Source organism: Plecotus auritus, assembly GCF_963455305.1.
Source record: "Plecotus auritus genome assembly, chromosome: 2".
Classification (NCBI taxonomy): domain Eukaryota; kingdom Metazoa; phylum Chordata; class Mammalia; order Chiroptera; family Vespertilionidae; genus Plecotus; species Plecotus auritus.
In genome coordinates this window covers 88,557,605-88,582,579 of record NC_137771.1, presented here as the reverse complement: position 1 = coordinate 88,582,579, position 24,975 = coordinate 88,557,605, and the positions used below count along the sequence as shown (strand labels likewise).

General features: G+C 40.2%; 1 protein-coding gene across 1 annotated transcript in view; it reads right to left on the bottom strand.

The window, feature by feature from the left end:
- Positions 1–24,975, bottom strand: part of ELOVL2 (ELOVL fatty acid elongase 2) — a 78,167-nt gene that overhangs the window by 20,550 nt on the left and 32,642 nt on the right. Inside the window, exons 2-3 of the mRNA XM_080654260.1 lie at positions 5,911–5,974; positions 101–288 (exon numbers count right to left, since the gene is read on the bottom strand). Of these exons, the coding sequence (XP_080510386.1) occupies positions 101–288; positions 5,911–5,974 (252 nt within the window). The remainder of the gene's footprint in view (positions 1–100; positions 289–5,910; positions 5,975–24,975) is intronic.

The window sequence follows — 24,975 nt, the reverse complement described above, 5'->3', positions numbered from 1 at the left end:
CCTGGGCAGCTCTGGGGTGCTGGGTGTGCTTGCTCTTAAATGCCTCCCAGTGATAGGATAAGTGATGGGACAGAGGCAGGTTAGCTGCCCTGGCACTTACCTCCACCAGCATGTACATGGAGAGAAGTGTGATGCCGAGGTTGTACAAGGTGAGGATGCTCCTCAGGGAGAGAGCAGGCCTGTTCTTCATGCATTTGTTACCCAGCCATATTGAAAGCAGATACATGACAGTAAGAGAAAAAGTAGGGAGGTAAGAGTCCAACATGAACCATCCTCTGACTCGAGTATCTGAAAAGAAACACAGACAGTGAGAATCCTGCAGAGTAACACTGCTCAGTAATAAGGTACTAGTGTCCTGGTGGATGGATTCGTGCACATTGAAAGGAAATTAATTAGAAGAAATATTTTAATATCACTATTTGCGTCTTGCTAATGAAAAGAAAATAGGATTCTGAGTCTCCTATCTACCTACTCCAGGACTTCTGTGAGGATCAAATGAGATGAGGCACGGAAAAATGCTTCACAAACATTTGGTTAAACTGTAAAATGTTTGTACCTGGCTATAAAGCAAGTCGTGTTACTGGGCTGAAGAAACTCCAAGGATGCTACTTGCTAGGGAGAGAAAGCTGGGCATTGCTACGTGACGTCATTACCTGGTGCCCACAGTGACCGTTTCCAGGCTGGGCTGTGGGTCACATTTTACGCCATGGGGTCTTGGCAGTGTTGGCTGTAATTTGGTGGGGTGTTGCTCCAGGGTGGTGGTGGGACCTGTGTCCCACTTGGGAAAAGCCGAGTGTTGGTTTGTCGGTGCCAGGTCTGGGGTGCTGTTTATTTTTAAATGGCCAGTGTGCATCATGGCAGCTCCTGTGTTGAGCACCTGCCCCCTGGTGGTCAGTGCGCATCATAGCTACCGGTCAGATGGATGGACACTTAGCCTTTTATACTATACTAGAGGCCCGATGCACGAAGATTCGTGCAAGAATGGGCCTTCCTTCCCCTGGCTGCCGGCACCACCTTCGCTCCAGCCGGAGCCGCCTCTCTGCCTTCCCATGCTGCCCAGAGGCCCGGAGTGGCTGGGGAGGTGCGGAACACCTGTGTCGTCGCCATGGTGATGATGCAAGCATCCCGCCCCGCCCCTGGCCACTCGGTGCCTGCGTATGCAAATTAACCCATCATCTTTGTTGGGTTAATTTGCATACTCACTCCTGATTGGCTGGTGGGCGTCACGAAGGTACGGTCAATTTGCATCTTACTATTTTATTAGTGTAGACTAGGGGCCCAGTGTGCAAAATCATGTGAGAAGGTGCCCTGCCTCTTACTGCTGCGAGGGGCCGAGAGGTGCTCCATGCACCTCCTGGTGACTGGTCGTTTGGTCCTTTTGGTCATGACGCCTCTTTGCCTTTTATTATTATGATATATAGATTGGCACATACATTTCGGTGGTACATACCAAATACAACAGGGGACACTGTGACGCAGCATTAAGGAACTGAACGACACGAAAATTAACAAAGGTGGGAAGTAATAGTTCTTGAATGTCTACTTTGAAATAATTACTATGTTTATTTACTCTAACTCAGTAAATATGCCACTTTATGAGTAAAGAAACAGCTCAGAAAGCTTTAGTAACTTGCCAAAGGCCATACAATAGTCAGCAGCAGAGTCAGAATTTGAATTCACAGCCCGCCATACCTTGCTGCTGCCTCATAGGGAGAAGCCTGGAGGAGACAGGAGAGAAAGCTTATTGACACTGTGTCCTACTTCCTAAAACCCACGCTGGCCAGAACTTGCCTAGGATGACTGTGCAGCAAACCAAGAGTGGTTTAAGTTCAGCTGATCCAAAGAGCGCAATGAGATTTCAGAATGACAAGCATGAGAGCTGAGCTAATGAAGGCAAAGCCTTGGAGCTGATGATTCAGAAGTGAGAGCAGAAAATAAAGCCAAGTACCCAAAGCTTGACCAGGGACTAGGAGTACAATCAGCCAGGAGGCAAGAACCTAGGTACATCAAGTCCCTTACTCTGGAGAGTGAAAATTTAAAAACCTAAATAAAACATACATAATAGCCCTGGCCAGTGTAGCTGAATTGTTTGGAGCATCTTCCCATACACCAAAATGTTTCAGGTTTGATTCCAGGTCAGGGCTTGTAGGGCAGGCAACTGATTGATGTTTCAGTTTCACATCGAGGTTTCTCTCCCTCCCCCACTCTCCCCTTTCTCTCTCTCTCTCTCTAATCCATAAAAACATATCCTCTGGTGAGGATTAAAAAAATAAAATAAAACACACATAATAGATCTATAATATAATGAGTAACACCTGAAAATAATTATGGACATATAATGATTTTTGTTCTTTATTTTGTTCTTTTTTGTTTAAATAAAGAAAATTATTTAGTTTAGGATTATAAAAATGGCCTGCTGTAAAGAGTTGTAAGGAGCTGGTTTCTCCAGAGACAATGCTCTTTTCTTGATCTCTGTGGTTCCCTCAGCCTCAGTCTCTCTTTCTGCTTTACCCCACCCTGTCCACCACCCTCTCTTTAAACCACCACCCTCCAGAGTGCCACTTCTAAGGAAAGTGTCTTTTCAAGCTCTATCCCATCACTTATTCTGCAAACTTTCCCCTTTTGTGATAAGGATGTAAAGGTAAGAAAGGAGTGTTCATGTGACTAACAGGCATTACCTTTCACAGACTAGCTCGCAATTATCGGTCATAAAAGGCTGTGCTATGTGCCACTTCCTAACGTGTATCTCCACATCTGAGGCCCTGCCTTCTGAAGGAAGCCACTTCCTACTGCGTTTTCATAACCACAGCTCCTCATCAGCATCAAATAATCACCACTTCATAATTTATGTTATTATGGCTATAATACTATTATAACTAACATGTACTGAGCACTAATTCTGTGGCACACACTGTTCTAAAGCCTTTTACATGCATTAACTTAACTCTCAATCCATCTTATTATATAGGTGATATTATTTGAAATAACTTTACTGAGATATAACTGAGACACAGAATCCTATAAATATTTAATATGTACAATTTGATGAGTTTGGACACACGCACACACCGGTGATGCCATCATCATAATCAGGATAACAGACACAAGGTGATACTGTTACCCCCAGTTTACACCTGAGAATAATTGAGCTACAGAGGGTAAAAAATTAAATAACTTGCACTAAACTGCTACCCTCCCTCCTACTATGGTTGAATTGTAGTCCCTAAAAAGATATGCTCAAGTCCTAACTCCTCATATCTGTGATTATGAGCTTATTTGGAAATTAGGTCTTTGCAGATGTAATCAAGTTAAGACGAGGCCACAGTGGATTAGGGTGGCCCTGACCAGGTGACTGGTGTCTTTAAAAGAGGAGGCTTTTATTCAGGGACACTCTGAAGATGGAGCAGAAATTGGAGCGATGCAGCTACAAGCCATGGAAAACCAAGTTTGCTGGCAACACCCAGAAGTTAGGAGAGAGGCGAACAGATTCTTTCCTAGAACTCCGGAGGGAACACAGCCATGCCAACACCTTTATTTGAAACCTGTAGCATCCAGAACTGTGAGAGAATATACTGCTGTGTGGTAAGCTATGCAGTCTGTGGCTCTGTTACTGCAGCCATAGAAAACAAATACCCATGGTTTACTTGATGGCTCTCCAATGGTTTCAGATGTGCTACTTTTACCTTCTCAACTATAGTATATGCTCCATGAGACAGAGACTAGATCTTATATTTCAATTCTGTCTCATTTATAACTTACATCCATGTAGTGCTGAGAGAAAATATACTAATATGTAATTAAATGTATACTAATTGGCACACTGAGTCAAGCACATATTGCAAACCTAATACAGCACCTGAAGTTTTTGTTTCCTTATGTCATAGTCCTAGAAATATTTGCCAAAATTTTGACAGAGGAATATAACTGATCTAACTAAAATATGGGAGCAAATACCTGTTGGAATATTACTATCTCTGGGACTTGAGAGGTGTCAGCTCTTCATCTGTGTCAGGTATTTGCCCAGGACAACATCCTCTGATGGTACTAATATGGTGACGGTAAAATGAGAGAAGACCTGGGGATACCTAGAAGCTTACCAGGTGGCTGCCAGCCAACATAAATTTGTGCCACCTTTAGGAAGGGGACAAGAATTCATGATGGTCTAGGTATCATGGTGGGGGTCAACTGATCCAGTTGTCAAATGCCAATCTTACAGTCTCTTTGCTACAAAGGAAACTTCCATAAAAATGACCACAGCTGAGTAAACAACTGTAATACTATCCTTAATTGATCCCACAGCCACATAATTCCAGATGACCATGACCTTACCAATGGCAAAGTTCAGTGTGAAGTTGGCTCAGAGAGACTGTTATTTAACTCTCCAGTGGGTGTCAACTACTAGTAGAAAGCCACTGTCACCAAGAAGCCTGCATGTGTAAGTCAGGAATCATGCCCTTTATACTACCCACTACAGCTGTGAGCAGAGACATATTAATTAAATAGGTTGCAGACATGGTGTCCCACCCTGCCTGTCCCACAGGGTCACCACAAGGATGAAAAGGAAAAAGCAAAACAGAACTAAGGACTATGGGAAAGTATTTTTTAATGTTCTATACAATAACAAGGTATCGTTTAATTAAAACTATATAGTCATTCACTTAGAACAGAAGCTGGAGAGTAGTCTAAATAATCTCTAAGTGATTCTGTTTAAAGATTTTGAGAAACAGAAAATCTCTTTATCCCCTCTCCCCCCACCAATAGTGCTGAGGAAATAATTTGCAGATTTTTCACAGCTTTGTGATACAACAAGGCTCAAGTGAAACAAAACATGTTGTTTAGAATTTATTCATTTATTTGCAAAATATATAGTGCCTACTATGTTCTTGGAGCTGTAATAAGCACTGGAGAGAACAGTCACAGTTCTTGTCCTCATGGGAGAAAGAGCTATTAATAACAAGAAGGTTGTTTATGAAGGAAATAAACAGAGACTGAAATAGAGTATAATAAGATGTCTACTTTAGAGGGGCAAATTCCCTGACATCTTTGTTAGAGAAAAAGGTAACATTTAAGCTGATACCCAAAGTATGAGAAGGAGCTCACTATATTAGAAGATGAATGAGGAGGAATTCTAGGCTCCAGGAACAGCATATGAAAGAATTTTATATATTTGAGAAAGTAAAAGACATCAGAGATCAAAGTGAGTGGGGAAGTAGCACGGAGTGTTGGAGAGAGCTGGGGCTAGATGTACAAAGGTGGGCAGTCCATATAAGAAAGTTGGCTTTTACCTGAAAGGGCCCTGGGTGTTAAGCTAGAGCACCACATACTAGGACTTAAGCTTTTAAGGTATTATTCCAGCTGATAGTTAATAAGTGATTGGAAGGGGGAGACTAGTTAGGATAACTTACAACCACTCAGTGCTGAGTTGAGAGGAAAGAGTCACTAAGTATACATCAACTGGCACGTTGCAGTAGTCATAGAGATTGGTGACGGAGGAATGACTGAGCGTTTAGAAGCTCAACCTAAGGGGCCTGGGCAGAAAACGCTCAGAGAGCAAGGGCAGAAAGACCATATATGACTGCATGTGAGGAAGGTAGAATGTGAATGGACAGTACAGTCAGGAGAGAAGCAGCATACATTTAGAAGGAAAGCTACTACCTACTTTAGTAGCCAGAGAGATACCAAAGGAAAACATTGCACTGCACTCTAGTTCTGCTTCCTGCTCCCAGAACTTTAATCCCAGGAGAAACGGGGCCTTTGGATGTTCTGGGAGAAGGATGTCAAAGGTGAGAGAGGTTAAGTCTCTAAACATTAGGTACCATACTATTTTCAAGACACTGGAAGTGACATAATCCTCTTCTATAACAAAATACAGTGTTCCTTCCACATTAAGTTCTCGGGTAACTCACTCACCTCGAGGTCCAAACATATTGTCCAAAAAAGCATTGATTTCATCATCAAAGGCCTTTAGAAGCTCCTGAAAAGATAAAGAAAACAATGATTAAAGTGGGTTGGTTTTTTTTTTTGGAAACTCAAAACAAACCACTATTAACAATGTGCAGTCAGGAGAATCTCCAAGGGTCCTGGGTTCAAGGACATTCGACTGCAAAGATTTCAGGAAACTGAACCAGTAAATGTAGCCTCATTTCTCACAAGCTTCAAAAGATGTGGAAGCAAACAATTCCTCTTTCATTTCCTTAGGCAAGAAGAATTCTGAAAAAAACAGGCATGGTACATTTAAACATTGAAGGGTTGTTGGCCTTAATTCTACTTTCCTCTACAATGCTTAGAGGTATAAGCGGTTCCATAAGAAACTTCTATTGCTACAGTTAACAGAAGTTGTGTGCAAGCAACAGGGAAGTCTAACCTACAGGATATAGTGAAATTCAGTTGAATTGTATTTCACGTAGCTGATTCTAAAGCTTTAAAGGGCACTTCCTTTTCAAATAAAGAAATTAAGCATTACAGTTACTTTTTCCATTATCTTTATATTTTGTTTTCAAAACTTTTTCATACATTAACATCTATTTAATATTACAGTAAACAGTGTCACTAGGGTACAAAGATTAATTATTGCCACTTTAACTGGATTCAGATTGGAACTGGAGAATTTCTGCTAAGAATCTTAAGATTGATAAACCAGTTCTGGCACTAGATTCAGCTCCTACTCATGCTGGTCTGCTATAATACTGCTCAAAAGACCTGCTGAGGTGTTCCCTACCCCTCTCAAGCAAAGCGAACTAGAGACAGAGTACTTCCCAACGTTCCTAGGAAAGGGATCTTTGATGAGGACTCTGGGCCTACGGGTTGGCCCCTGACTATATGTGAATGTTCATATAGAACATTCTCTATTATCAATAGCTGGACTGCAGTCAAGAGCATGTCATTCTCAAAGAAAATGTAAGTGCCAGAGAGGAAAATTAATTTACTGGTATCTGAAGAGAAGGTCTACATGTTTAGTAACTGGCACCCACCATTTGGGCCTATTCCTTATCAGATCCTAAGAGAAATTTCAAGGAAACTTAAATCGTTGTCATTGGGAACTTTAGGAAGGAGGATGAGGATTAGAGACTAACATTCATTAGTACCTACTACTGCTGGCCAGTGGATTAGGGACTTTATTATTCCCTGATATCGATATAAAGAGTATCTGGGATAAACAAAGCTTGAAGTTTTGTGTGTGTGTGTGTGTGTTTGTTGTTGTTAATCCTTATCCGAGAACACTTTTCCATTGATTTTTAGGGAGAGTAGAAGAGAGAGGGAAAGACAGAAAGAAACATCATTGTGAGATAAACACATCAATTGGTTGCCTCCTGCATGAACCCTGACCAGGGCCCTGGCGGGGGAGGAGCCTGCAGCTAAGGTATGTGCCCTTGACGAGAATCAAACCCAGGACCCTCTGGTTCACAGACCGATGCTCTAGCTACTGCGCCAAACTGGCTAGGACAAAACTTGAAGTTTTTAAAGTGTTTTTATCTTTGGCTTCTATGAAGGGCATCTTAGGAGACCTCCAGGCTTGAAGAAGATCAGTTACCTAACATCTAGTGTGACAGACTGACTTTTGTTGCCCTTAGAATAGGGTAGCTCTGTCTAGATCACTAATTCTTGAGCAAAACCTTACTGACGTACCCACTCTCATAACAAATACCAATAAAATCTCTCTTTCACTGCCACACCTACCCACAAATATTTAAACATTTTCAGTTTGTTTGCTAAGGTTCAAAATCCATTTTCCAACAACTGTAGATCTAAGAACACTCTAATTAGAGGTCACAAAGATTTTATTCTTTCTATAACCTTGCAAAAACCTAGTCACAGCGGAAGAAGAGCGGAAACAAAAGAAATGAGGGAAGCCACGAAGAGAGAGCAGAGTGAAGAAAACGAATAAGAAGGGGCATTCCATTCTTTCAGTCATTAATTCACTGACTCACTGACCAGTTATCTAAACATTACTGTGCTGCCAGCACCATGCTAGATGCTGAAATACAAAGTCATATGAGACAGGTCCTTATCTTCATACAGGATAATAGAGAAGTAAATCTACAATTACCCAGTGTCTTAAGTATGCTGCGAAAGGTTTAAAGGGATGTGCTGTAAGAACCTAGAGGAAGGAAATACCATTCAGCCATAGAAAAGAAGGAAATCTTGCCATTTTGAAAACATGAATGGACCTTGAGGGCATTATGCTAAGTGAATAATTAAGTCAGAGAAAGACACATACTGTATGGTCTTACTTACATATGAAAAATAAAATAAAACAAAAAACAAACTCAGAGAACAGGCTGGTGGTTGCCAGAGGTGGGGCTGTGGTGGGGGTCATAATGGGTGAAGGTGGCCTAAAGGTATACATGTCCAGTTATAAAATAAATAAGTCATAAAGATGTACAGTAGGGTGACTATAGGTAATACTCTGTGGTATATCTGCAAGGTGCTAAGAGTAGATCTTCAAAGTTCTCATCATAAGAAACAATATTTGTAACTATGTCTATAACTAGACTTACTGTGGTGGTCATTTCGCAGTATATAAAAATATCAAATCATTATGTTGTACACATAAAACAAAAAAGAGAACATAGAGGTAGGACATTTAATTCAGATCTCTTAAAAGGAGAAGCCTTCCAGGAAAATTGCAGCTGCTGGCGAGTTCTGAAAGAGCCCAGCATCATCCAGATGGAGAGGAAAGAGAGCAGCTGAGGGAGAAGGGTCAGCGCATGCGAATACACTGAGACATGACTTGGGAAACGTTTATGGCCAGGTCTCTAGTGACCTGTATGACAGAAATAAAGCCAATGCTGGGAAAATCAGAAACCTAACAAAATTACTTCTTCGTTTCTGGGTTACTTAACACAGTTAGTAAGAATGTAATGTAAAAAGACAGTGGTGAGATGAGATCAGATCAAAATTTACCCTGGCTTGGTAAAACGTAGTGTAAGTATGGAGTTTGGGTAGTGTTAGTCAGCTAAGGATGAATGCTTAGCAAAGGTGATGAGAAGAGCTTGGGTAATGAATTAGTAGCTATACACTGGGTTCTATATTTGTAAATGCAAAAGCATGCAGGACAATCTCTGAAGACTAACACCATAACCTAGGAGCTAAGGAAAACCCACGAACAACCTGCAGCACTTCATTCAACCAGCATCTTTACCAGTTGTTGTGTACATAGTACTTTGCTGGACATATGAAGAAAAAAAAGAACACAGTGGTTGACTCAAAAGCTTATAGACAAATTGGAAAAGTGATAAATACAAACAAAGGTAAATAGAAAACAGTAGAGAAGAGACATACAGAACTGCCACAGTGATGGAAGATCCAGTAGGAGGGATGACTTACGATGGGTTTTGAAGATGGTCAGAATTTGGATACATAAGGAGAGGAATAGTACTATCCTTGGACCTTGACAAGGGTTGGTCTCCTGAGCTCCATACTTTAGAGGGCCCCACTCTGGTCATCCTTTGGCCATACCCCTCCACAAAGGGAAAAATCCTTTGAGCCCAGGGAAATGCCTACTTATGGCCACAGCTTTCTACCTCCAGACTATGTTCCAAGTACCCCGGGTCACAGAATTCTCTGCCAAACAACAATTCTCTGAGCCCACTTCCAGAACAACTTTAGTGATTTCTCCTTGCCCACTTAGTGAAGTCCATGTCCCATGACTGTGGATTCAATTTGTGACTGTGTATAGCAATAGTTGAAGGAGAGAAAGATTGGAAGCCAGTTGGGCCTTATTTAGTTGTGTATCCCTGATTGTCTACCACATCTGGTGATAATGTAAAATGGTATAACTACTTGGAAAATAGTTTAGCAGTTTAGTGAAAATAAACATTCCACTTTTGGGTGTTTACCCAAGAGAAAATAAAGCATCTACCCATGCAAAGACCTGTACACAAATATTCATGGCAGCTTTCTTTGTAATAGCTAAAAATGGGAACCTCCCAATCACCCATCAACAGGTGAATGGATAAACAAATTGTGGTACAGCCATACAATGAAATACTACTCAGCAACAGAAAGGAATGAACTATTGATGCACATGAATAGATCTCAAAATTTGATGCTGCATTAAAGAAGCTAGACAGAAAAAAAAGAATACATATTATGTTTCCATTTACATGAAATTCTAGAAAATACAAACTTATCTATGTGACAGAAAGCAAATCATGGTGGCTGGGGATCTCCAGGGGGAGGGGAACAGAATATCCTTCAAATGTGAGAGGGTGAGATAAGGATATTGTCACATATGCACAAGCTAGCAGAATTGCACCACAAAGTATGCTACAGATGTTCTTCATGCCCAAGGGAAATGATTCCACAGAAAAGAATCAAGAGCACCAGAAATGGCTCTATCTAATGGAAGAGTCATAATTCAGAGCAAGCTGACCTCCACCACCTTATCACATCAGCAGTAACTGCAATCATCTCTTCCTCCATGCTCATCCTTATTAAGGAGCGGTGATTCATAACATCCGGGTGATATCCTATACCTGCTCCTTCTTCTACCTGGCCATGTGACATGCAACTCCCAACACCGACAGATTGGATCTACAGGTACTCCTGCCTCAGAGAAAACTCGGGAAACAGGATAGCCATGAAGGTTTTGGTTGGGACTTCCACCCAGCTCTAAATGGAAAGCACCATAAAGCAGAGGCATCTAATGGGAGGCCATTTCCTGGTCTGTTCTTGAAGGTACAAACTCTGTAGTCACTGTGGCGATGGCCTCATCCTGAATATCCTGATAACCCAAGATTTTCTTTAGCAAAGGCAGTCTCACAATCAGAATCCTTAGCACTGTGATTAAATAAATCCCACCATGCTTTCTCTGATCTTTAAATGACAGGACTCCAGATTCAGTTTTCTTCCCTTTCCTCCTTCCCTTCCTCTCTTCTGTCACTTTCCTTGTTCCCTTTCTTACCTTCTTGCACTCCTTTCTTTCCTCCTCCCTTTTCTTCCTTCATTCCACTTTTCCCTTCATCTTTTCACTTTCCTTTCTTCCGTTCCTCTCTCCTTCACTCATTCCTCCTTCTTGGCATTCCTTCTTTTATTTATGTTTTAAGTATTTTGTGGTTTTTAGTATTTATCTACCATGGGCATTTAAAAATCCAGTGACTGGATATCTTGTCCTATTTTGTTGACGTAGTTTTATAGACCCGTGGTCGGCAAACAGCGGCTCACAAGCCACATGCGGCTCTTTGGCCCCTTGAGTGTCGCTCTTCCACAAAATACCACAGCCTGGGCGAGTCTATTTTGAAGAGGTGGCGTTAGAAGAAGTTTAAAAATTTTGGCTCTCAAAAGAAATTTCAATCATTGTACTGTTGATATTTGGCTCTGTTTACTAATGAGTTTGCCGACCACTGTTATAGACCATTTAAAAATATTTTTCAATCAGAATAGTTATTTCCCACCACCAACTCCCTTTTTCACTGCTTTTTAAAATGAGCAAAAGCAATTAAGATGACAAAACTGAGTTAAGTTTGGAAGCAGTCATAGTATCAAAATACTTAACATTCTTTTTTAGAAATATATTTCAGAGAAAACGAAATCTGAAGTGCTCAATGACAGCAGGTCAGGAAATGGGATCTGACCAGCTCTGGAATATATCATATTTCAGACTCACCAGACACAGCTCTGAAAGTCTCCCAGGAACTTCAGGGCCAAGACTGAGAGACAAGAACATGGAATCTCCCCTTGGGGCAAGGGACACAGACTAGAGTGCCATCCCACAGTGAGTCTCCATGCTATTCCCAGGGCTCAGGATGGATGTCCACTGTTGAAAGCTCTTTGGTAGACTCCTGGGAGACTGTTCCCAGCCAGTCTCTTATGAATTTGAAATGTGTTTACAATTGTGAATGCAACTAGAAGGTTTACAGAATGACTAAATGTGGACTTAAAAAATTCTTTGCTTTCTTGCAGCTGACTTTACACAATGTATTCATTCATATTTAAGAGATACCCCTAAACTGCCTTTGTGAGGTCTACCCACTCAACATCTCGACCTCTCACTACTATACTCTAGAGGGAGCAAGAGACTAAGTTAGACAGAGGGTAGGCAATAGGGAATTATTACTCATTTATGGAAACTCTAAATCTTATGGAGTAATTTTCATAAGATTAAAAATAAGGTATTTTAGATGGAGGCAAGATGGCGACCAGCAGGAAGGTAGGGAGGGAGAGTGTGTGAGAGAGTGAGGGAGCAATAGAGGTGTGTGTGGACGTGTGTGGGTGTGTGTGTGAGTGAAATAGGGACAGTTAGACCCTGCATTTCTTCCAGGGGGCTGCCAATCCGGGCAGTCTTAGACGGCAAAACCCCGTGGCCACTGCAAACACTCTGGGGAGGACACCGGCGGCACAGAGACCACGCCATCTTGAAGAACAGAACTGCTTGGGACTAGGATCCTAGCCTCGCCACTACCCAGTCTGGTCTCGGAAGCAAACCAGGACCCTATAGCCGCTTTGGTAGAAGACCTGCCACCACAGCTGCAGACCCAGGGACACCAGGACTCCAGGCACCCAGCTGCAGACTTCTGTGAGTCACAAAGCCAATCCCCCTCCCCTGCCGCCCCACAATAAGGCTTTCTGCACACACAAAGCAGTGGCGACTCTGCCTGACTTTGAGCCTTGGTGTCAGAAACGGGAAGTTTGTTTCCCGTGACTAGTCTCCGCGCCCAGGTAGGGAGACTGAGCGGAATTCGAGCCTAGCCGCTCACCCCTAGGGAGGTGGTCTTCTGCGACCAGATCCCATGCCCACGCAGGGCAGGGAGACAGCGCTGAACTTGACCCTGGACTTGTGAACTCGGGGAATTTGTTTCCCGTGACTTGTCTCCACACCCAGGCAGGAAGGCAGTCCTGAATTTGAGCATATGTGCACAACCTTGGGGAGATTGTTTTCTGCAACCAGATCCTACGCCCACGCAGGGAGACAGCACTGAATTTGAGCCTGGGGGTGCAAACCTGGGGAGTTTGTTTCCCATGACCAGACCCTGCACCTTAGCAGAGAGGCTGCGGTGAATTTGAACCTGAATGTGCGGTCTCAGGGAGTTTGTTCCCTACGACCAGACCCTGTGCCCACACAGGAAGGCAGCACTGAATTTGAGCCTGGGTACATGGACACAGGGAGTTTGTTTTCTTCAGTGCACACCTGCGTGACCAGACCCCACACCCACACTAAGGGGCAGAGCCACCTGACTTTGATTCAGGGCAAGCGCACACAGAAGGCTGTTTACCACAGGGCAGAAGTGGACCTCCTGTCAACACAGTGCGGCTGAGCAACCCGGTCTCCCAGGCAGATCGGGGACCCTGAATCTCCACACAAGAGGCAGCATTGACCACGAGTGACTAGACTCTGTTCCTCATTATGTGCGCCTGAGATCCCTGATTCCCAGTACATTCACATTAAGAGCCAGTGACTCCAATTCTTGGCACATGTGCACACAGGGACCTGATTCTCAGGGTGAGGTAGCACCAAGAAACAAAGACTCTGATACTCGATTCTCAGCATGAGCACAGGGAGCCTCTGACCCCTGACATGCAATAGGGGACTTGGATTTTTGGCACACGCCAGTGGGTTCTCTGTGGCGCAGGCAGGGTCCCTGATTCTAGGTGCACACACGAGGCCACACTAAGCGTCTATGACTCTGACCCAGGGCGAGCATGGTTCCCACCAACCCACAGCAACCACACGTCTTGATATGAGAGCTCTTCAGTGACACTTGGGGGGTGCAAAACTCCCACTGCACACAGTCCAGGCTCCCTCAACTCGACATCTGAACCTTCTGGTGATAGTCAGAATGAAGAGACAATGAAGCAATCCCCAGAGGAAAGAAAAGGAGGAATCACCAAGTAAGGAAATAAGTGAAACAGAAGCATGCAACATGACAGAAAAAGAATTTAGAGTAATGCTCATACAGTTCATACACCGGATGGACGAGAAAATCAACAACCTATGCAAAAATCAGGAAGAAATGAAAAATGATATAGCTACAATCAAAAACACCATGGAAGGCTTCAACAGTAGACTAGAAGAATCAGAGGACCGAATATCAGAGAGTTAGAAGATCAGGTACAGAAACAAGCCCAATCTGAGCAGCAACTAGAGAAAAAAAATTAAAAAGCAGGAAGAGAGCCTAAGGGAGCTTTGGGACAATGCAAAACAAAATAACATATGTATAATAGGGCTGCCAGAAGGAAAAGAAGAGCAGCAAGGATTAGAAAATTTATTTGAAGAAATAATGACAGAAAACTTCCCTGATATGGGGAAGAAAAAAGTTACTCAAGTACAGAGAGTCCCAAGCAAGATGAATCCCAAAAGACCCACACCAAGACACACCATAATTACAATGGTAAATGTTATTGACAAAGAGAGAATCTTAAAGGCTGCAAGAGAGAGACAGAGAGTTACCTACAAAGGATCCCCCATCAGATTATCAAATGATTTCTCAACAGAAACACATCAAGCTAGAAGGGAATGGAAGGATATATACAAAGTGATTCAAAGCAAGGGACTGAATCCAAGAATACTCTATCCAGCAAGACTATCAATCAAAACTGAAGGGGAAATCAGGAGCTTTGCAGACAAAAAAAAGGCTAAGGGAGTTTATCACTACCAAGCCAGCAATGCAAGAAATGCTAAAGGGAATGCTGTAAAAAGAAGAAACAAAAAGGTAAGAAGGAACACAGCCTCAAAAAATAAAAATGGCTACAAACAAGTACCTTTCAATAATAACTTTAAATGTAAATGGACTAAATGCTCCAATCAAAAGACATAGAGTGGCTGAATGGATAAAAAAAATGACCCATATATATGCTGTCTACAAGAGACCCACCTCAGAACAAGGGACTCACACAGACTGAAAGTGAAGGGATGGAAAAATATCTTTCAGGCAAATGGAAATGAAAAAAAAAAGCTGGAATAGCAATACTTATATCTGACAAAATAGACCTCAACGTGAAGGCCATAACAAGAGATAAGAAAGGCCACTTCATGATACTAAAGGAATGGATACAACAAGGGGATATAACCCTGGTAAACATATATGCACCCAATGAAGGAGCACCCAAATACATAAAAAATCTCCTGGAAGGTATCAAGAGAGAGACAGACGACAATACAATCATAGTAGGGGACTTTAATACACCACTGACATCACTGAATAAATCTTATAGACAAAAAATCAGCAAAGAAACAACAATCCTAAATGACTCACTAGATCAGATGGATTTAATTGACATCTTCAGAACATTTCACTCCAAAGCTGCGGAATATACGTTCTTCTCAAGTGCACATGGGACACTTTCAAAAATAGACCACATACTGGTTCACAAGTAAACTCTCCCAAAATTCAAGAAGATTGAAATCATACCAAGCATCTTTTCAGACCACAATGGCATAATATTAGAAATAAACAACAATAAAAACAATCCAAAACACTCAAACACTTGGAAGCTGAATAGCATGTTATTAAATATTGATTGGGTTACCAATGAGATCAAAGAAAAAATTAAAAACATTCTGGAAACTAATGACAATAAAAACACAACAATCCAAAACCTATGGGACACAATGAAAGCAGTCCTGAGAGGGAAGTTTATAGCTCTACAGGCCTACCTCAGAAAACAAGAAAAAATGGTAGTAAATCATCTAATGCTACAACTCAAAGAATTAGAAAGAGAACAACAAGAAAAGCCCAGAGTGAGCAGAAGGAAGGCGATAATAAAGATTAGAGCAGAAATAAATGACAGAGACAAAAAAAACAATACAAAGGATCAATGAAACCAAGAGCTGGTTCTTTGAAAGGATAAACAAATGAACCTCTAGCCAGGCTCACCAAGAAGCAAAGAGAGAGGACTCAAATAAACAAAATCAGAAATGATAGAGGAGAAATAACAACAGACCCCACAGAAATACAAAGGATTGTTAAAAAATATTACGAACAACTCTATTCCAACAAACTAGACAACCTGGAAGAAATGGACATATTCCTAGAAAAATACAACCTTCCAAAATTCAATCAGGAAGATTCTAAAAATCTCAATAGGCCAATAACTATGGAAGAAATTGAAGCAGTCATCAAAAAGTTTCCAGCAAACAAAAGCCCAGGCCCAGACGGCTTCACAGGAGAGTTATACCAAACATTCAATGAAGAACTAAAACCTATCCTCCTCAGACTATTCCAAAAAATTCAAGAGGAAGGAACATTTCAAGCTCATTCTATGAAGCCAGCATCACCCTAATACCAAAACCAGATAAAGACAACACAATGAAAGAGAATTACAGGCCAATATACCTCATGAACATAGAAGCCAAAATCCTCAACAAAATCCTAGCAAATCGGATCTGGCAGTACATCAGAAAGATCATACACCATGACCAAACACGATTTATACCAGGGATGCAAGGATGGTAGAATATCTGCAAATCAATAAATGTGATACATCACATAAACAAATTGAGGGGAAAAATCACATAGTCATATCAATTGATGCAGAAAAAGCATTTGACAAAATCCAACACCCTTTCTTGATAAAAACTTTCAGCAAGGTGGGAATAGAAGGATCATACCTCAACATCATAAAAGCCATATATGATAAACCCACAGCCAGCATCACACTCAATGGACAAAAACTAAAACCATTTCCCCTAAGAATGGGAACAAGACAGGGATGCCCACTTTCACCACTCCTGTTCGACATAGTACTGGAATTACTAGCCATTGCAATTAGACAAGAAGAAGGAATAAAAGGCATCCAAATTGGAAAAGAAGAAGTAAAACTGTTCTTATTTGCAGATGACATGATACTGTACATAGAAAACCCTAAAGACTCCATCAAAAAATTATTAGACTTAATAAATGAATTCAGCAAGGTAGCAGGATACAAAATTAATGCCAAGAAATCTATGGCATTTCTATACACCAATAGTGAACTTACAGAAAGAGAGACTAAAAAAGCAATCCCATTTACCATCACACCAAAAAAATTAAGATACCTAGGAATAAACTTAACTAAAGAGGTAAAAGACCTAATGCAAAAAACTACAGGACACTGAAAAAAGAGATAGAGGAAGATATAAACAGATGGAAGAAAATACCATGTTCATGGATTGGTAGAATCAACATCATCAAAATGTCCATTCTACCCAAAGCAATCTATAGATTCAATGCAATCCCCATTAAAATACCAACGGCATATTTCACAGACCTAGAACGAACTATCCAAAAATTCATCTGGAATAAAAACAGACCCCAAATAGCTGCAGCAATCCTGAGAAAGAAGAACAAAGTAGGTGGAATCTCAATACCAGATATCAAGCTGTATTACAAAGCCACTGTTCTCAAAACAGCCTGGTACTGGCACAAGAACAGACATATAGATCAATGGAATAGAATAGAGAACCCAGAAATCGACCCAAACCACTATGCCCAATTAATATTCGAGAAAGGCGGCATGAACATACAATGGAGTCAAGACAGTCTCTTCAATAAATGGTGTTGGGAAAATTAGACAGATACATGCAAAAAAATGAAACTAGACCACCAACTTACACCATACACAAAAATAAACTCAAAATGGATCAAGGACTTAAGCATAAGACGGAAAACCATAAAAATACTAAAGGAATCCACAGGCAGCAAAATCTCAGACATATGCCGAAGGAACTTCTTCACTGATACTGCTCCTAGGGCAATGGAAAATAAAGAGAAAATAAACAAATGGGACCACATCAAAATAAAAAGCTTTTGCACAGCAAAAGAAACCATCAACAAAACAATAAGACAGACCACTACATGGGAGAACATATTTGCCAATGTTATCACTTATAAGGGTTTAATCTCCAACATTTACAGGGAACACATACAACTCAACAAAAGGAAGATAAACAATCCAATCAAGAAATGGGCAACGGACCTAAATAGAAACTTTTCGAAAGAAGACACAAGGAAGGCCAAGAGACATATGAAAACATGCTCAAAGTCACCAATTATCCAAGAGATGCAAATCAAAATGACAATGTGGTACCATCTCACACCTGTCAGAATGGCTATCATCAACAAATCAATAAATGACAAATGTTGGCGAGGATGCTGAGAAAAAGGAACCCTCGTGCACTGCTGGTGGGAATGCAGACTGGTGCAACCACTGTGGAGAACAGTATGGAGTTTCCTCAAAAAACTAAAAATGGAACTCCCATTTGACCCAGTAATACCACTTCTAGGAATATATCCCAAGAAGCTAGAAACATCAGTCAGAAAGGATATATGCACCCCTATGTTCATAGCAGCACAATTTATCATAGCTAAAATTTGGAAACAGCCTAAGTGCCCATCAGCAGATGAGTGGATTAAAAAACTGTGGTACATCTACACAATGGAATACTACGCTGCGCCAAAAAAGAAGGAATTCCTACCATTTGCAACAACATGGATGGAACTGGAGAGCATTATGCTAAGTGAAATAAGCCAGTCAGAGAAAGATAAGTATCACATCATCTCACTCATTTGTGGAATATAATGAACAACATAAACTGATGAACAAAAACAGTTCCAGAGACAGAGAAACATCGATCAGACCATCAAACCTCGGAGGGAAGGTAGGGGATAGTGGGGGTAAGGGGGAGAGATCAACCAAAGTACTTGTATGCATGCATATGGGCCTAACCAATGGACACAGACAACAGGTGGGTGGGGGCATGAGTGGGGTGTTGGGGGGGTAATGGGGGAAGGACACATATGTAACACCTTAATCAATAAAGAATTTTTTTAAAAAAGGGTGAAAATGAAAATATTTTACATGTAAAATAATTTTTTTCAGGCTACTAGTAAGTATTTTTTTGCTGACCTGGACTTAAAACTTTGTAGCTTGCACCTTGGTGACCTATAGTGGTTATATTCTTTTTGTAGACCTTGATTTACAAATGAGGTATCTTTAATGTATGTACTTAACATGGGTTTGGAAATCTGACCTTATGGTTTATATGTATACATTGCTCTGGATAGCGATTATAATATGTAGGAAATAAATCTTTTAACATCAAAAAAGAAAAACAAAAAAAAAATAAGGTATTATAGAATCTGTGGGAACATTTATACTTGGTTACCACATCTTCAGACATATATAAACTGAAGAAGAACAATATGCTACCCCCAAAATGCCACTTTTTAAATTAAAGTTACTTAAGAAACAGCTGGTGCAGGAAGAACACACTGACCCTCCTTCTCCCCTGAAGGCAGGAAACAAATTTCTTCTGTACTAGGAGGGTAGCTGGCATCCTTATCACCAGAGACAGGGAATTCAGGGCAAGAAGGCAGTAAAAACAAACCTTGTTACTTCTTCACCAATTTACTACTGCAAGCTCAAACGCTGTCTTGTCAATTCTTCACAAATTTATTGTTTCCTTGTCTAAAAGGTATAAAAGCTGCCTGCTTTGGACACTTTTTTGAGTCTCATAATTTTTATGGCGCTCCCATACAAAATTAAATTTTTTTCTTCCTGTTCATCTCTGTTATGTCAATTTAATTATTAGGACAGCTAAAGAACCTACAAGGAAAAAAGGAAAAGTTTTCTGCCCCTACAAAATGAACTAACCACAATGGTGGTTAATAATAGCTCCTGTTTATCCAAGTAATATGTGCCAGGCATTTGATATATATTTGCTATAATTTTTACAATAGCTTTGCAAGTTGGGTATTGTTCCCAGTTTACATATGTGAAAATTGAGACTGCAAGCTCCAGTGACACTGCTGTGTGAAATGTGAACTAAAATAAAGTGCAGTAACAATTAATCAGTGTTTTTATGCCTGCATATTAAAAGGTTTCAGGGTTGAACAGCAGAGAAAGGGCGCATGTTTATATTTCTTGTGCTGTAGTCCAGCTCAGAACCCTCAGCTGATGAAGAAAATGGGGCTGCTTATATTTGCAATCTGGGTAATGCTGACACTGCAGGATAGCATAGTGATTATAATTAATATTATATTGTATATTTGAAAGTTGCTAAAATCTTAAAAGTTCTCATAACAAGAAAACATCCATAACCACACATAGTTAGTTAACTAGACTTACTGGGGTTATTGTTCCCCAATATATAAAAATATTGAATCATTATGGTGCACATTTGAAACCAATATAATGTTATATCTCAATTAAAAAAAAACAAAACACCTCAGAGCAAATTCTAAATAGAAGGACATGTCTTTAACTTGGTAAAGATACCAAAAATTGACAGCAAACATTTTTTAAATTGATTTTTTTACAGAGAGGAAGGGAGAAGGATAGAGAGTCAGAAACATCGATGAGAGAGAAACATCAATCAGCTGCCTCCTGCACACCCCCTACTGGGGATGTGCCCGCAACCAAGGTACATGCCCTTGACCAGAATCGAACCTGGGACCTTTCAGTCCGCAGGCCGACACTCTATCCACTGAGCCAAACCAGTTTGGGCAACAGCAAACATTTTATTTAATGTCAAAAACTTCAGATGCATCCTCTAAAAAAAACTGAAAATAAGGCAAGGATGTAGACTTTCACTGCTATGTCTAATGTGTACCCTGGTACTGAAGATATTGGCCAATACTATGAAAAATGAAAAACAAAAGATACAGGTATTGGAAGGGGAAAGATAATATATTTATTTTTGCTAACAATAGAATCATCAACTTAAAACAACCAAGAGAATCAACAAATAAACTGTTAGACCTAATAAGAATTCAGTGAGATTACTAGACACAGGACTAAAAAACCCATTATCATCTTTCTACTTTAGCAATAACCAATTAAAAACCAATAGTAACAAAACTGTAAAAAGTCTAGAAGTTAACCAATAACACATAAATTCTTCATAGAGAAAACTTTAAAACTCTATAAAGGACATAGACAATGATATAAATAAATGGAAAGACAATTTGTATTTTTTTCTGAATATTTTAAAGATGTCAATTCTCAAGTTAATCTATATATTTAATACAATTCCTATAAAAATTTCAGTGAGCCTCTTAAATAACTTTATCTACTTACTCTAATTTTTTAAAAAATTTAAATTCTTTATTGTTTAAAGTATTACATATGTCTCCTTTCCCCCCCATTGACCTCTCCCTAGCTGCTCCCACCCCCCAGCACTCTAAAATTTTTTGAAATGATCCAGCAATTCCACTTCTGGGTATATGTTCAAAGAAAATTAAATCTGAAGAGATATCTGCACCCCATGTTCACTGCAGCATTGTTTACAACAGCCAAGACATAGCTAGGACCTAAGTGTCCACTGACAGATGAATGGGTGAAGAAACTAGTATGTCTATACAATGGAAGATCGTTCAGCAATCAAAAAAGAAGGAAATCCTTCAATTTCCAACAAATCGGATGAACCTTGAGGAAATTATGCTAAGTGAAATAAGTCAGACAAAGAAAGACAAATATGTGGGCTGGAAAAAAGTGGAAGTCAGAGAAAGAGAGTAAAGTGGTGATGGGCTGGGGAATGAAGAAATGGGGAGATATTGGTCAAAGGTACAAAGTTCCAGTTATAAGATTAATAAGTTCTGGGGTTATAATACACAGTATTGTGAATATAATTAACAATATTGAATTATATACTTAAAAGTTAAGAGAGTAGATCTTAAATTTTCTCACCACAAAAAAAGGTAATTATGTGAAGGGATGGATGGTGGTAATCATTTTGTAATACATAGGGTATCCCAAAAATGCATACACACACTTTGAATAATTATGAAGTCAGTGTTTATTAAAATACGTTTTATTTTCAAAATTGAGCTATCAACTCTGAAAGTGTGTATACATTTTTTGGTACACCCATATGAGCATATCAAATCATTATATTTTAACCTTCAACTCACACAATATCATGTCAATTATATCTCAATAAAGCTGGAAAAAATAGTAATCAGACCACCTTTCAACAGCAATTAGCAGAAAGTGGTTAGGTCTTGAAATTTCATATTATATAATCTAAGTGACCAAAATCCAACTATCTTTAAAAGATCAGAAACGTCAGTAGCTGTCTACTCTAACATTTCTCTATACATGATCAGAGGGTACAAGAAGGGTCAATCCACTCTGCTTTACCTACTAATACACCCATGGAAATAAGGTGTCTGGGTAAAGAATGACCCATCCCCACACGGAGAAGAATTTTTCTTCAATCAAAACAAATAAACCCATGCAGGACTTCCCTCAGTGGGTTTGCGGCAGTCTTTCCTCAAATTATTGGTCAAATTACCATTTTGTTAAAAGTAAAAACGCTCAGGGACGGTAGGGGACAGTGGGGGTAAGGGGGAGAGATCAACCAAAGGACTTATAAGCATGCATATAAGCCTAATCAATGGACACAGACAACAGGGGGGTGGGGGCATGAATGGGAGGTGGGGGGAAATGGGGGAATAAGGACACATATGTAATACCTTAATCAATAAAGAAATTTAAAAAAAAGAAATCAGTACTAAGACTAAAAAAAAAGTTGAAAAAAAACAAAAAACAAAAAAACAACACGGTATTTTTCCCTTAGTAGGTTAAAATTTCACAAAAATCAAAGCCCCTAAGCAAGCCTAGTCCAGTGATAACCTCATTATATTTATCATTACAAGTGCTGTAAGTTATAATACAGTGCAGAGCTCAGAGGAAGGAAAGTCTACCTTGTCAGTGGACTGCACTAAGATAGTCCAGACATATACACTATGCATTTAACCTCAATTCATTGGCATCCAACTAGATATTGCAGGAAGAATTTGCATTCTGTTTGGCATAAAATCTGAAGTATTTTTTAAAAATCAAATAATTGTTATTAAGTTCTTTGGCTGACTGTGCCAAAATTCAATGACCTCTACCCACTTTTCTAAATCTCCTCTCCAAGACGCCTTATGTGCCCTCTGGGCTCCAGGCATATCTAGTTACCTGAAGCTCCCCATGCATCACTCTCTCTGAGTGCCCTGCAGATGTTCTTCCTTTTCCCTAGATGGCTCCTAATTGTCTTTGGTTTTCCCTGACCACTCTCCTTTTCCCAAACTTGTCAAGATCCCCTGTACCTGGCACACACTAGACCAGGGGTGGGCAAACTTTTTGACTCGAGGGCTACAATTGGTTCTTAAATTGGACCGGAGGGCCGGAACAAAAGCATGGATGGAGTGTTTGTGTGAACTAATATAAATTCAAAGTAAAGGAGCGGAGGGGAGAGCAAGAGAACCGGATAGAACAGCCAGATCCGGCCCGCGGGCCGTAGTTTGCCCAAGGCTGCACTAGACTGTAACTCAATAAAGCATTTGGAGAATGCATTTAGTAATGAATAAATTTGCCAAAATCATACCAGGAATGGGGCTAGTAAACTTCAGGCATCCACTTTTGACCTCTTTTTCCTTTGATAGTACTCGTCTTTATATATATACTAGTGGCCCAGTGCATGAATTTGTGCATATTGAAAAGAAATTAACTAGAAGAAGTATTTTAATATTGCTATTTGCCCTTTCTCTATAATAGAAGTGTCAACCAAATTCACGATTGACAATGACAGATGGAAACACACGTGTGTGATTGGCGCCAGCAAGAGCTTTATATGTATCACGCATGAGCGAGTCAACTTAGCCTTTTATAGATATAGAATAAACTTGCTTAATTAGACCTGCTTTCTGATTTAGCTAAACTTTTTCCAGCCCAGTGAAGCACCCCAACTTCTCTTTCAGGTAATAGTCAGCAACACAGCAGTAAATATCAACACGAAGCATATTATTATTATAGATCATGCAGGGAGGACAAAGGGTAAAATATTTAACTGCAGCAGTGTTTGACTATATTCTGCACAGTGAGAAAACCTGAAGTCATTTTCAAGTCCACCATTTCTTACTTCTTTTCAGTTGGGTCAAGTTTCTAAGCTTTCTAAATCTCTGTTTTCCGGCTAATGAAAAGAAAATAGGATTCCATTGAGTCTCCTATCTACCTACTCCAGGACTTCTGAGAGGATCAAATGAGATGAGGTGCTTCACAGACATTTGGTTACAGTGTGAAATGTTTCCACCTGGCTATAAAGCAAGTCATGTTCCTGGGCTGAAGAAACTGCAAGGAGGCTAGTCACTAGGGAGAGGAAGCCGGATGTTGCTACATGATGTCATTATCTGGACGGTCGGACACTTAGCATATTAGCCTTTTATATACATACACATACACACACACAATCTTTTTATTAATTTCAGAAAGAAAGAGAGAGGGAGAGAGAGATAGAAACATCAATGGGAGAGAACCATTGATCAGTTGCCTCCTGCACGCCCCACACTGGGGACCAAGCCCGGGTTGTGGGAATCTAATCGTGACCTCCTGGTTCATAGGTTAACACTCAACTACTGAGCCATGACGGCTGGGCCGAAACTCGTCTTTGACAGGTTTAGAGTGCTTCCAGGATTATGTATTTATTAATATATACATGGCAAATAAAGAGCATTGGGGAGTAGGAAGAGAGGACAGAGATACTGAAAGAGCTTTGTTAAAGTATAACTGTACTTTAAAGCAGAGGGATATTGAGACAGCAGTCATTCCAAAACTGTAGAGCCATGACTCAGCAGAAACCAACTAGTAGAACTCTTAAAATATCTTTTTTTAAAAGATTTTAAAGAGATAAATACCAATGTTTAAAATTACTAATTTCAATCATGTATTTTATTTTTTTAATCATGTATTTTAAGTAGTTTTCTAATATGCCAGAGAAAGTGCACACATTGTCACCTGCTATAACTATACAGCGCGAGATGCCTTCAGAATTCTCTGCAAAGAGCTGGGGCAGTCTACTTCATGCTAGAGCCTGAGGACATCTTGGGAGGGAGCCCACCTAAGGAGATGCACTGGTGGCGTGGTCAGATACTGACAAGGATGTCTCAGTAACGAAGCTTTGGACATGAGAGGAATAACATTCAGAGGGTAAAAAGCTTATTGCTTGGCATTCTTCATGGCTAGTGATACCTGTGGGTAGTGATGAAAAAGAATGGGATGTACATAAATTGA